Raw genomic sequence first — 13,139 nt, forward strand, 5'->3', positions numbered from 1 at the left:
TCTGGGAGGTGTGTGGTCTCAAGGGCCACTCCCTCCTCTACAAGATACTGACAAGTTCAGTCATGTATGGCAAATCCCATCTGCTCTGAGTCCATTAGTATAGTGAATTTGTGGTATTCAGAAGACAGAATTCCACAGCCTCACTTCTCATCTTCTGCTCTTCAATTTTTTCTGCCTTCTGTTCTGTTAGTTTCAATGAGCCTGAAGGGTGTGGTATTGGTGTCATGTTTAGGACTGAGAGTAAACCATTCTGCTTGTTCATGGTAATTTTGTCATCTGTAAATCTCTGCAGTCACCTCTATCCTTTGCATAAAGAATCTTCTGAGTTCTAGGCTGTGAGTAGTGTCCATCTCAGTTGTTTAGAAGGTAGTTTGCCATGTTTTGTGATTAGTAGAATGATAGTATTGGGTTCCCCTAATTTTTGGCCACATTTACAGTAGCAGGCATGATGTTCCTCCTGCAGATCAAGCCTTAACTCCAATCAGAGAGCACTTGCTTCCTCCCGTAACTCTCCTACCACCATAGCATCAGTGGATGCATCTTGTCTTGCAGATTGGTTGTGAAGTACATGGGTTACACAGCTGGGTAGGATTGTTGATGCTTTTCTCCCCCAACAGCTTACATGGTACCTTCTGGCACAAAGAAAGCTGGCCAGCATGGTATAAGCATCCAGCTCCCTTCCAGCTTGGTTTCTTTACTAGCAATTGAAGTGTGTGGTGTCTTCAGCAATAGGGACTTAACCAAAAGACCCTATTTTAGAATAAGGTTACATTCACCGGTACCAGGTGATGGTACACCAGCATCTCTCTTGTTGGAGAGGGCTGGAACTTATAAGACTATTTCCTACTACACTGGTATTTTCTCCCATTACCATTACTTTTATCTTGTCTCCCTGCCTGCCTTTCTTGGTATCCTCCTCTTGTTCTTACTTCCTTTTGCTTCCTTAGCCTTATTTACTATTCACTCAGCAAACATTTATAAAATGTATCCATTTTTCTTATCCCTACACCCATCACTATGCTATACTGTAGTTTAGAAAAACAACTAAAGTTCACTCTAGACCCCATAAGCTTGTGAGATAGTATAGAAGAGAAATGTCTGACCTGTAACTTCTGCTGAAGGCATTTGTAGAATTATAGTGGGATCTTAGGGATTTATACTCTCAAAGTTAGGTCATAATCTCTTTAAAATTATTGATATGGTCCTATTATTTAAAGAACCACAATAGCTGAAAGAAATTATAGATGGTCATATGCACAGCATTTGTATATAGATTTTCCTGAGTATTACTTTTAGATACCTTCTGCTTCTTTCATTTCTTCCTCAATTCCTTTGATCCACATTCTCTTGGACTCTTCCTGTGTTATATTAGCATCCCCTCCTCTGGGAAGGACAGTGGCCCGAGACACTGAGTAGGGGCTTTGTGTATGGTTTGTGTTATTAACTTTGATGGCTTTAGGGAGAGATCTGGCCTGGGGCTGTGTGGGATGGAGATCACCTCCACTCAGACAGTGTCTTTTGTCTGAAAGTGTTGCTTTTTGTTGTGTCTTCTTTGATTCCCTTTGTTACTCTATTCTCCTGACACTAATTAGCCACAATCAAATACGGTCCTAAAATACATAAAATGTGTTCTGATAGCTACTCCTCCCTTCCCCGCAGGGCACAGTGTTCAATGATCTCACAGGATTCTGGTTGCCAGAGTCTAGAATGAGGGTGCAGCAGATAAAGTGGGTTCTTCCTTGCAGTGATTCTGGTGGGGCTATAGGGACAGCATCATCTAAGTGTTCTATTTCCTCTCTCTGTAGTCTGAACCATGACTTCCTTTTACCTTCTGCAGTCTGAGCTTTCCTATTGGTCTTTCTGTGCCAAGGTGCTAAACTCATGGAGAACATCAGGCAGGAGAGTGGGAAGTAAAAAGTGGCATGTTTTCTTCCTCACAGTTTTCTCTCTGTGGAGTTCACAGTTGACTGCTGACCATAACTTTGGATCTGGAATTTACATATGCATTTCTCAGTCTCTCCTCTGTCTGGACCCTTTTAAGGGAGCTTTTGTGATCTCTTTTGGTATTTTACTGTGAATGGTAAAACTTCTTAGCTTTTATAAGTGATGAAGAATAAGAAGAAATGAATATTAACTTATTAAAAAAGGTTGATGTTGTTATTTTGTGACTTTAGCAATCTCTTTTTTTGTGTGTGTGACTCTGGTATTATGCTTCACTGACTCAGAAAACAACTCTCACAGCACAGTCTACCCTAGAAGTATTTTGAAGCCTGTGACCCGAGTCTGGACTGAACATTCACTAGTTATGAAAACTTGGGCAAGGATTCACTAACCTCTGTTTTATAATGTCCTTAAACAAGATTCACAAATACCTCACATAGCTGTTTGTACATACAAGTATATCAATCACTTCCTCATTGATGGGACAAGACACCAGACCAGAAACAACTCAAGAAATGAAAAGGTTTATTTTCAGCTTACAGTTTCAAGGGGAAGTCCAACATGGCAGTGGTCAAGGAAAGCATGGTGGGAGCAGGAACCCACACATCACATCCTCACATCAGCAGGGAGGAAGTAGACAGCAATGAATGCTGTTACTTACCTGGCTTTTTCCTTTCTGGGCAATCTAGGAACCCAGCCCATGAGAGGGTGCCAGCCACAGTTAGGTCCTCTCACCTAATTTAGAAAATCCCTCACGGACATCACCAGAGATTTGTTTTCATGGTGATTCTAAATCCTGTCAAGTTGGCAACCCGAAATGGACCATCACAGAATGTCTGTCAAATGGCCTTTGGAAGGTAGAAGTTTTAATGTTTAATAGTCAGAATTATCATTAGCTTTGTTGCTGGTTAAAAATATGCTCTGGAAATTCCAGAGACATTGTCTTTGGCAAGGCACTGAAAGGTGTAACTATTATTGTTATTAATGTTGTTTGGGGATAACTTCAACCACTCATTCTCAAGGTGTAGTTTTTTTGTCAGAAGCTTCAGTCTTAGCTGAAATTGAGCTAGAAATACAAATTTAGGGCTTTACCATATCTACTCTAAATCAGAATTTCTGGGGGTGGGCTCAGCAATTTGTGTTTAAGGACCTCTCTAGTTGATAATCATGCCACTAAAATTTGATCTCCATTGGCTTACTATTAAGCCTAATGGGGTATGTGGACACTGCTGAACTGGCTTCCTTTAAGGTAGTGGAAGGACTTCTAAAAGATACCATGTTCACACATGGAAGTTGCACCAATAGATGACTTTCCACAACATGCCTATAAGGCAATATGTGCCATATTTAAGCATAGACATATATTCTAAGATAACAGATTGTGGTGGGGGCAGAGAGGGAGTTTCAAGGTATTCCTTTCTTAAGTAGCAGAGTTACAATTGGATGTGAAGATTGGTTCACAGTTCAGTTAAATCAGTGGAGCTCCACTGACCATGTTTGACTGGCTACTCTTAATCACTGGGGTTTTGTTTCCCTCTAATATCCTCTCACGAATGCCCATCTATTCATGAGCTGGGTCTTTGCATCTGAGGTGCTCTGCCAGGCTGGAGGAAAAGCCATGTGGCCACTTCATACCTTGATTTCCCCCATCATGACCTTGGATTGCAGCCATGTTCTGCCTGTCACAATACACAGGTGAATTGTAGTTATCTTGGTAATGTGAAAATCAGAGCTGTAAATTTAATTAAGGCATAGAGGAAAAGTGGTTTGATGAACATTAGAGGGATCATGGTGCTGTCATGTTGATATGCAAGGGAAGAAGCACATGGAATGTGTTAAATATTTATTGAATGAATGAAGAAGGAATAAATTTTGGGCTTGGGGAGCTAAGCTGGCTACATAAATGATAAACATCTATCTTTCCCTAGATGAACAGACATTATGCTTTGATTGAATGAACTATTAAGTATGTTTAGTTTTAAATGCAGACATAAATAGATTTGATCTTTCCATGGTTCGAATTTCCTCCCATCAGCTTTCCCTTAATTATCCACAAGTGTTCCAGGCATTCATTAGCTAAATAGGATGCAGATGATGGTCATTAGTCTAGGATATAAATCCTGCTGGCATATTCAATGGCTTTTCACTTGGCTAATTGAAATTTTCAGCATTCATGGAGTACAAGAAAACATTGTAATTTTATCATTTATTTGGGTATATAATTTTTTTCTTTGGTTGGTGTTTTATAATTATGTATTAAAAATAAATGTGAATGCCATACTTTGCCTGGAGGGTATGCCCCTTTTTGAGTGTATATTTATCAATATTAGTCTACTAAAGCACAAAAGCAGAATTGCAATACAGTTTATGAAAAAAGAAAGCACAAAGAATTAGTTTGTTAAACTGTTGAAGAAAGCATCCAAGTAGTGTGCACTTTGGGGACATGTTTATTTAACTGCAAGAGCTTTCCAAATTATTAGTGATAGGGGTAGGTCTGGTTCGGACATCTTCCAGTGAGTAAGAAATTATCTAGCGTGTCTGAGAGGTGCAAATTGGAGGCCTCAAAGGAGATACCTTATGCAGGCATCATTCCTTTAAAAGTCTTTTAGCTTTCAATTTTATTTGGCCACTTATCACAGCTAGCTGGCCTCCATCTGATAGTTTCTGGCCAAGAGAAAAGAACACACCTGCATGCCGACACATACATAAAAGTTATGCCTACAACACAATTTCATAATGTTGCCATCTCAGAGACTCAGTTTATGAATACCTTAATTTTTATAATCAAATATTTAAGCTGCCTCAGTTTAATCAAGTAAGTGTCATGTGTTTGCCATTTTAAAAATATCAATGTTAGGTTGACATTTCATGCCAGATATTAGCTTGATAAAAGTAGATGATAGTCTTATTTTCCAGTTTCTGTTTTGAAACCTAATTTAATGGGAATAAACAATACTATGAGAATTTTCAGAAGTAAACTCTACTGTAAAAAGAAGTAGGGGACATGTGGAGTCCTAGTACTGATTCATCCCATAAAATGTTCCCCCCAGTGAGAATTGGTTAAGAATCAAATACTTCTGAGTATTGCTTCTTTCAGGCCAGACTGGATGACCACTGATGACTGATCTTCTGTGTGCTTTCTAACCAAGGACTTACCCAAATTTCTTTTCCTTTTGTGTCTCTTTTACCTTTCTACCCACTTGGAATAGTTGTACAAATGGTTATAAATGTTATTTTACGGAAGCCAAGCACTCAAGTCTAAATTAAACATTAATAAATCTCAGTGAAATGTACAGGCATTTTGTAAGTTATACCTTTGTGGGCCACCTGTTACGATTAATTTTATGAGTTAACTAGGCAAAGGATTGCCCCAGTAGCTGATAAAACATTATTTCTGTGAAGATTAACATTTGAATCAAAAGAGAATTTCATTGGTGTGGACCAACATTCCAATCCATCGAGGGCCTGAACAGAACAAAAAAGTTGAACGAAGACGGAGCGTCTCCTCTTGTGCAGTAACATTCATTTGCTCCTGCTTTTAGACATCATAAATCCAGGTTCTTGAACCTTTGGACTATGCAGCTAATATCAACATTCTTCTCTTAGCACCAGGTTCTTAACGTTCTTAGTCTGTGATTTCAGACTGGGAGATCTCAGGTCTTCATATTTGGGATGAGTTATACTACTGGCTACCCTGATTCTCCAGGCCAAAGTTGGCACTCTTGATAGAATGAGCCAGTTATCATAAGTCTCTTCTATCTTGTTTTTTATCCTGTTGGTCCCTTTTCTCTGGTGAACCCAATAAAAATAAAATAAAAATAAAGTCACCAATAAAAATAAAATAAAAATAAAGTCACCAATAAAACTCTCCTACCCTCAGTAGATAAGCAAGAGCTGAGCATGCTATGCAGTCAAATAAATGTTCTTTGGTTAGAGGTTGGAGGAAAGGGATAGGCAGCATACTTACTGATGTTCAAACAATGTCCCTGACAAAAATCAGGCCTCTTTTCATCATGTTAGCAAAAGATCTCATGACTTAAAAAAAAATAGAAGCTGGGCGTGGTGGTGCACAGCTTTAATCCCAGCACTCAGGAAGCAGAGGTGGGAGGATTGTATGAGTTCAAGGCCACTCTGAGAATATGGAGTGAATTCTAGGTCAGCCAGAGCTAGAGTGAGACCCTACCTCAAAAAAAAAAAAAAAAAAAAAAAAAAGGAGAAGTAAATAGAGATGAGTTTTCTAATTTTATAGTGAGGAATTCAAGACTTCAAGGCCAGTGATCCCTCTAAAATTCACATGGAAACTTGTTAAGAGGAACAATAATTAGAACATAGACTTCTGAGCATATGGGATATTTGCTTACCTGCACAAGACTATCATTAAAGACTAGCAAACTTTTAGCTATACCAAGAAGTTGTGTTTAACTAGAGTGCATCAGTCACAAGCAAGGTCTGTCCTAGGTGAGTGTGCCAAAGTAAAGTGCATTGTAGTGGACTCAGTCATATTCCACCCAGCTCTTCTGGCTGCCAGGTATGTGGTCAGATGAACAGGTTCAGCTTTCAGACCTTGGCTGGGAAGAGTCATGTTGCCCAGTGAAGCCACCACTTGGCTTGTGTTTTCTCAGCTTCAAAGATTCATATATGGTTGGTGAGGCCTTTACAGAGTCTGCACTCAGCTCAGTTCTTTCCTCTACCATATCCTGTATCCCTCCCCCCACACAGTGACCAGAGGACACTCCCTCCATGCTGATTTCCATTTCACAGTTTGCTTTTGAAGGCATCTAATCTATGGCCCATGACTTCAGAACTTTTCCTATCACCATGAGTGGCCAGTGTCATCATGACCTAAGTCTTCATTGTTCTATCAATTTATAATTTATTAAAAAGTGAACAAACAATCTGCACCCATCCCCAAAGTGCAGACACCCACTTTGGGGGAGAACATGATGAGCTCATTCTCTTTAAGACGCATGAGAACATGAAGTCCTGGTGTCTCTCCCTCTAGTGAGCCCTGACCTTCAGAGGCCACTATGCTCTGTCAGTTATGATTCAAGATATGTTGCTAAAAGTAGCGTTCCTATAAGTGCGACTTCACATATCAGTCTATAAATGGAGAATGAAGCATTTAATAAATTCATTTGGGGACATTGCTACAATTGTCGATGCATAATTCTATCCCCTTGTGCACGTCACCTCAGTAATAGAGCTAGAAATGAGTGCCTTTAAGACGGTGTGCTCTGCTGTGCTGTGTGCCTGTGACAAAGGAAGCATTATGCAGACCTTGGCAGAGGTCACTGAGTAGGAGTTTCCTCCATTAGGAGAAAAATGTTAATGTAGTCATCAAGAAGGTCATAGCAAGTATTGAGATTTTCTTTTTTGGAAGATTTTTTTTTATACTATTACTTAGACCAAAAACTAAGAGATATGGGGAAATGTTTTTTTCATGTATGTTAGGGCAGTGAATCCCATCTCTTTCTTTTGCATAAATTAAACAGAAATAGACTTAAAAAAAAAAGGTCATGGCATGAATAAGTTGCCATGTTTTAAAATCTTTCACTTTTAGTAATTAAAGTGAACATGTCATGGGAAGGTTCAGAAAGCCCATCCAAGTCATTCACAATGGTTGCAATTAGGAAACTGGAATACCAGTTAAAGTCTTCTGAAGGGATTGAAATGAAACTGGCCAAGCATGTAAAGTAGAATCTTCTTTTAGGAAATGAAGGCTATGGGCTGTCATGGATCTCTGTCATTCCTCTTTTATAGTCATTTTAGGTATTAAGACATCTCTGTGCATTTGTTCTTTGGGATTATTCCTTTCTACAAATGCAACATTTTGAGCTACTTGCTTAATCTTCTAAGTAAAGCTAATTTTATCTCTAATTCTCATTTCTTTTTTAAAAAAATACGTGTTATTTACTTATTTGAGAGAGAGAAAGAGGCAGAGAGAGAAGAGAAAGAGAGAGTGAGAGGGAGGGAGGGAGAGAGAGAGAGAGAGAGAGAGCGCGCGCGCGAGAGAGAGAATGGACCATACCAAAGCCACCAGCCATTGCAAAGGAATTCCAGATGCTTGTGCCCCTTTGTGCGTCTGGCTTACATGGGTCCTGGAGAGTCAAACCGGGATCCTTTGGCTTTGCAAGCAAAGTACTAAGCCATCTCTCCAGTCCCTGTAACTCTCATTTCTTCTCCAAACATGTTTCCCCAGATCACCTGAGACTGTTCTGGAAAGTGGAACAGCATTAATTTGAAGAGTTTTTCTCCTGAGGCTACAGCATGAATATCTGAATTCTTAGACGTAGTCTTTCATTTGCTGTCCCTAGGGTAGCAGTGCTGGTATAGCTTAAGCTTAGTTAAAAATGCACTTAGGACCCCTTGAGTTTCCCCTACATGGAATCTTCAGGAACTGGAATTTGGGTCTTCCTCAGATTATGACTGCTACTTAGAATAGAGAATGCCATTTGAAGTTGGGGACTGGGAAGATAAATTCCTACCATCAGACCTCTGTTTCTTGGAAATCATTCAGTTGTGCTACCCAGGAAATCCAAGGTCATTTCTTCAACAAGTCCTTTTAGAGATTAGATGAGTTGTATTCAACTGGAGGGAATTTGGCCCCAGGAAGTATTTGGCAATGTCTGAAGGCATTTTTCGGCTGTCACAACTGAGGTAGGCAGCATGACATTATTGGCATCAGACAGGGAGAAGCAGTTCTGCAAACATTCTGCAGTACACAGCATGCCCCCTCACTCTCTGAAGCAAGGTTCCCAGGGCTCTTTTTGAAAATTGCAACTTAGTCACATCAAGTGTCAAATAGACCATAGATACAACTTAAATGAAGATGCATTTTACCGTTATTTAAGGGTCTTTCACCTCTCTCCTCTCCATTCCTAGCTTCACTTTACTTATTCATTTATTGTTTTGCAGGTACCTGTGTGTTTGCAAGCACTTGTGTATGTGAATGCAATAGAGGTCAACGTAGGGTGTCTTCCTCAATCACTTGCCACAGTCTTTTCTGAGACAGAATGTCTCTCTAAACCCATTCAAGTCAACTAGCTAGCTAGCCAGTAACCCCCAGAGGTTCTTCTCTCCACCTCTCCAGCTCTAGGATTCCAGGCATCTGCTGCTGAATTTGGCTCTTGTATGAGTGCCAGGGGTCCAAGCCCAGGTCTTATGCTTATGTACCAAGAACTTTGCCTACTGAGCCACCCCCTAACCCCTGAGCTTTACTGTAGATGTGGGAATCTGCCTTTCCAACAACTTCCCCAAGGGTGCTTTACTTTGTATAAGAACCACAGTTGCTCATGTGTTTTCTTTTTTACTACTATTCTATGCATGTTTATCAGACACTTCTTTTTATTGTTGATTATTTCAGAGGAATAAGGCATAAAGGAAATTAAACTACTAAATGTATATTAATTTTATAGTTAATTACAAAAGTAGGGATGCAGCCGGACGTGGTGGTGCACGCCTTTAATCCCAGCACTCAGGAGGCAGAGGTTGGAGGATCGCTGAGACTTTGAGGCCACCCTGAGACTACATAGTGAATTCCAGGTCAGCCTGGGCTAGAGTTAGACCCTACCTCAGAAAAACCAAAAAATAAAAATAAAAGCAGGGAATATTACTGAGAGAGGAAAAATACCGTTGGTGGTGCCATTTGTGTGGCTAACAACCAAAAGGAATGCTTTGCATGCATATCTCTGTGTGGTGTGTGGCCTTGAATGTAAAAGTACATGCGAGTGGCTCACCATGAAGATACATGAGTGGTAAGAAGTCAACCACAGGGAGAGAAAGTGCACTAAGGAAAGGGAGAAGGAGGTTTCTCGCTGTGTACTATCACGTAGACTCATTCTCTTAAGTCAGGAGAAGCTCTACGCTAGAGCTCAGGTTTATAACAGGAGGCATTTGAAGATGTGGGGCATTTGACTCTTTTTTGTTTCCCCAAATATTTATTTGTGTGTGTGTGTGTGCATGGAGAGATACAGAGTGAAAAAGAGTAAGCATGGGGATACCAGGGCCTCTTGCCACTGCAAATGAACTCTATATGCATGTGTCACTTTATGCATCTGGCTTATGAGGCTACTGGTGAATTGAACCTGGGCTGTCAGACTTCGCAAGTGTCTTTAACCAACGAGCAATGTTTTCAGCACACATTTGGCTCTTTAACAATTTGCACATGCCTCTTCAAGGCCAAGTGTCATGTGGGGTTAAAGGGAGGTCTAGAGTCTGACTGTTTAGCTTTGACTAGTGATCTAACTATGTCCTAGGCATGTGATCTATAGCAATAAGATTAATTGCAGCTCAGTTGCCTTATTTGGGAAATGAAGACAAGTAAGGGTCCTTTTTGCATAAGATGGTTGGTTTGTAGACTTGAATGTGTCAGCTTGGGAGAGTGGCTTTGGGAATAGTGAAGGAGACAGATGCATTTTAATCCATGGAACTCCATCATCATGGGAAGTAAGAGTCACCTTGGACCAGAAGCAAACAGGGAACATCTGGCAATTCTAATTTCTAATGTGTTTGTTACCTTTCTTCTTACAGAGCACCATTTTCAGCACACTGGCCTCCGAGAAGCCCTTGGCTGACTGCAAAAAGGTAAGATACTCTCAGTCATCCAAGAATCCCCATGTGCTGCCGAGGAATGACTGCTTCATAATTGGTGACATTTGATTAAAATGTCTGATATCAGTGAAGATGTTCTGATGACATATTGTGAACATTTCCTTCCATCCAAAATTGGATGGTTCATGTTAAGGATGTGGGAAAGTCTATTATTGTATGACAGCATTTTGTTCTAGAGAAACACTGGTCTCATATATTTCTATCTTACCATTACCTGACATTTTATTTCACAAGATGGGCATCAAGGGAGTTCAGGGCATGCTGTGTAAACTGCAGTGCAGGCATTCTAAGTCATTGCTTGCAAATGTAAAGCTAATAAACAGAAGCTCGATACAATGGTAAAGTGACTTTGTGTTTTAGAAGCTGGGTTATACAGCATAGAAATCTGGTTTGGATTCACCACAGTCATGTTTGAAAAGCTGTCATGCTTTACAGAGGATTAGTCTCACCAGCATCTGACGGGAGATGTCTCTGTAATAGATCACGTCTGCACACAGCCTGCTGCAGTGGCACATCTAATTCCCCACTTCACGGGCCAGGGGTCACTTTGATCCTCCTCTTTAATCTCAGATTTAACTAGATCTTCTCCTTCTGGGGTTGAGGGGGAGTGATTTCATAGTCCAAACAACTCAAATAAATTCTTTGACACTATCGATTGATATGGAAAGGCAGGTGCATGGAGAGTTGACCTGTGCCTAATGCATTAGTTACTTGGCATTTCTTAGGATTTTCTTCCATGCACTGTCTGCTGTGTGGCTTCTGTCTCTCATGTTGCTTGACATGAAAGTAGGAAGTGAGGTATTTATCTCTGAAGCAGCATGAGAACTCTTGTTCTGAATAGTCTCAATTTTATTATTTTGGTAGATTTTTAAAAATTTAATTTAATTTAATTTATTATTATTATTATTATTATTATTATTATTTGGTATTTTGAGATAGGGTCTCACTCTAGCTCAGGCTGACCTGGAATTCACTATGTAGCCTCAGGGTGACCTTGAACTCGTGGTGATCCTTCTACCTCTGCGTCCCGAGTGCTGGGATTAAAGGCGTGCGCCACCACACCTGGCAATTTTGGTAGATTTTTAATGATCTATCTTTTTGAGTTCTACTGTGATCACCTTGCTCTCTATATGGAGTTGCGAGCTGTTAGAGATGAGAACTGTGGTTTTGTTTTTTTTTTTAGAATCAGAGGGCTCAGTGAACAAAGACACTTTAGGAGATCTCTAGGCTCACCTTTGTCCCAGAGTGGGACTAGCTTTGATATTATTTTTAGATATACCTCTGGCCTCTGCCTGGATATTATACTGACAGTGAATTCCATGAGCCTCACTGTTCCCTAGTGAGACAATCTGAAGAATAAGAAAGTTCTTTGCTTGATTGAGCCTCTATCTTCCTCCTTTAGATTTCTACCTTATTTAAGTATGAGTGAGTTAATATGTTTTCTTCTGAATTTCCTCCCCACCCCATCCTCGGGTAATAATTTCCCTTATCATTTCTGATAGGATGTTGATATGACTGATTCCTAGAAGCCTGGGGCATAGACAACTGGCTCTGTGGAGATCTGGTGTGGAAGTCTGGCTGTTACTTATTACTTATGCTCCTTTGAGTTGGTTACAAACCTATGGGTCTTTCACTTTTGTCATCTGTAAAATGTGATTGATAATTATACTTACCAGATATGTTATATGAATTAATAATATGCATAAAGTGCTTATAACAATGCCCAACACAGACTAATGTATTAGCTGCTTTTATCACCGCCTTTATACCAGGTTCTGATGAAAGCTTGAAAAGTTAAGTGTACATTTTTTAAAAAATATTTTTTGTTCAATTTTTATTTATTTATTTGAGAGTGACAGACACAGAGAGAAAGACAGATAGAGGGAGAAAGAATGGGCGCGCCAGGGCTTCCAGCCTCTGCAAACGAACTCCAGACGCGTGCGCCCCCTTGTGCATCTGGCTAACGTGGGACCTGGGGAACCAAGCCTCGAACCGGGGTCCTTAGGCTTCACAGGCAAGCGTTTAACCGCTAAGCCATCTCTCCAGCCCAAAGTGTACATTTTTGAGCTAGAGACCTGACTCTGTTCCCTCCTGTTTTCTGCAATGCTGTGAGCTGAGTGGGGTGTGAAAGCTGTCGCCCCTGCCGCTGCTCCTTTCAGCACCAGAATTGCTCGGACCAGCTGTGGGGCTGATGGGGAGGAAGCTACGGGGGCGCATCCTGACTGTGTCTGCCCGCTGTTGTGCCAGTGCTTACTAAAGACGGCGTGGCTCCGGGGCTCCCTCCCCACTTCCCAAGCTTACTCGTCGCTGAAGTTTCCGTATGTGCCCCTAATCAAGTAGTTCTGTAAACTCTCTGTAAAACGTAAAGCAACCCAAACTTGGGCTTCTGCAGGAATTTTTGAAGCAAAAGCTTCCCTTCAGCCCAGCCCACCACTGTAGTAATAAATTCTTGAGTTCCTCTATCTTCTTTGAGTGGCTTGAGCCCAAATTTCTGCAAGTCCAACTTTGTTTTGAATGGTCTTTTTTTTTTTTTTTTTTTTTGGTCAATGTTCTCTAGATGGGGCACTTCCAACATAAAGCATCATGGG

The 13,139-nt window shown here is 40.6% G+C and overlaps 1 protein-coding gene across 3 annotated transcripts in view; it reads left to right on the forward strand.

Annotated features, from left to right (window-relative positions):
* The window catches only part of Rasgef1b (RasGEF domain family member 1B), a 568,755-nt gene that overhangs the window by 198,848 nt on the left and 356,768 nt on the right, over positions 1 to 13,139 (forward strand). For all 3 annotated transcript variants that reach the window (XM_045144030.1, XM_045144031.1, XM_045144029.1), the window contains one exon: positions 10,471 to 10,524. In XM_045144030.1, the coding sequence (XP_044999965.1) occupies positions 10,471 to 10,524 (54 nt within the window). The remainder of the gene's footprint in view (positions 1 to 10,470; positions 10,525 to 13,139) is intronic.

This window comes from Jaculus jaculus, chromosome 2 (assembly GCF_020740685.1).
Source record: "Jaculus jaculus isolate mJacJac1 chromosome 2, mJacJac1.mat.Y.cur, whole genome shotgun sequence".
Lineage (NCBI taxonomy): Eukaryota > Metazoa > Chordata > Mammalia > Rodentia > Dipodidae > Jaculus > Jaculus jaculus.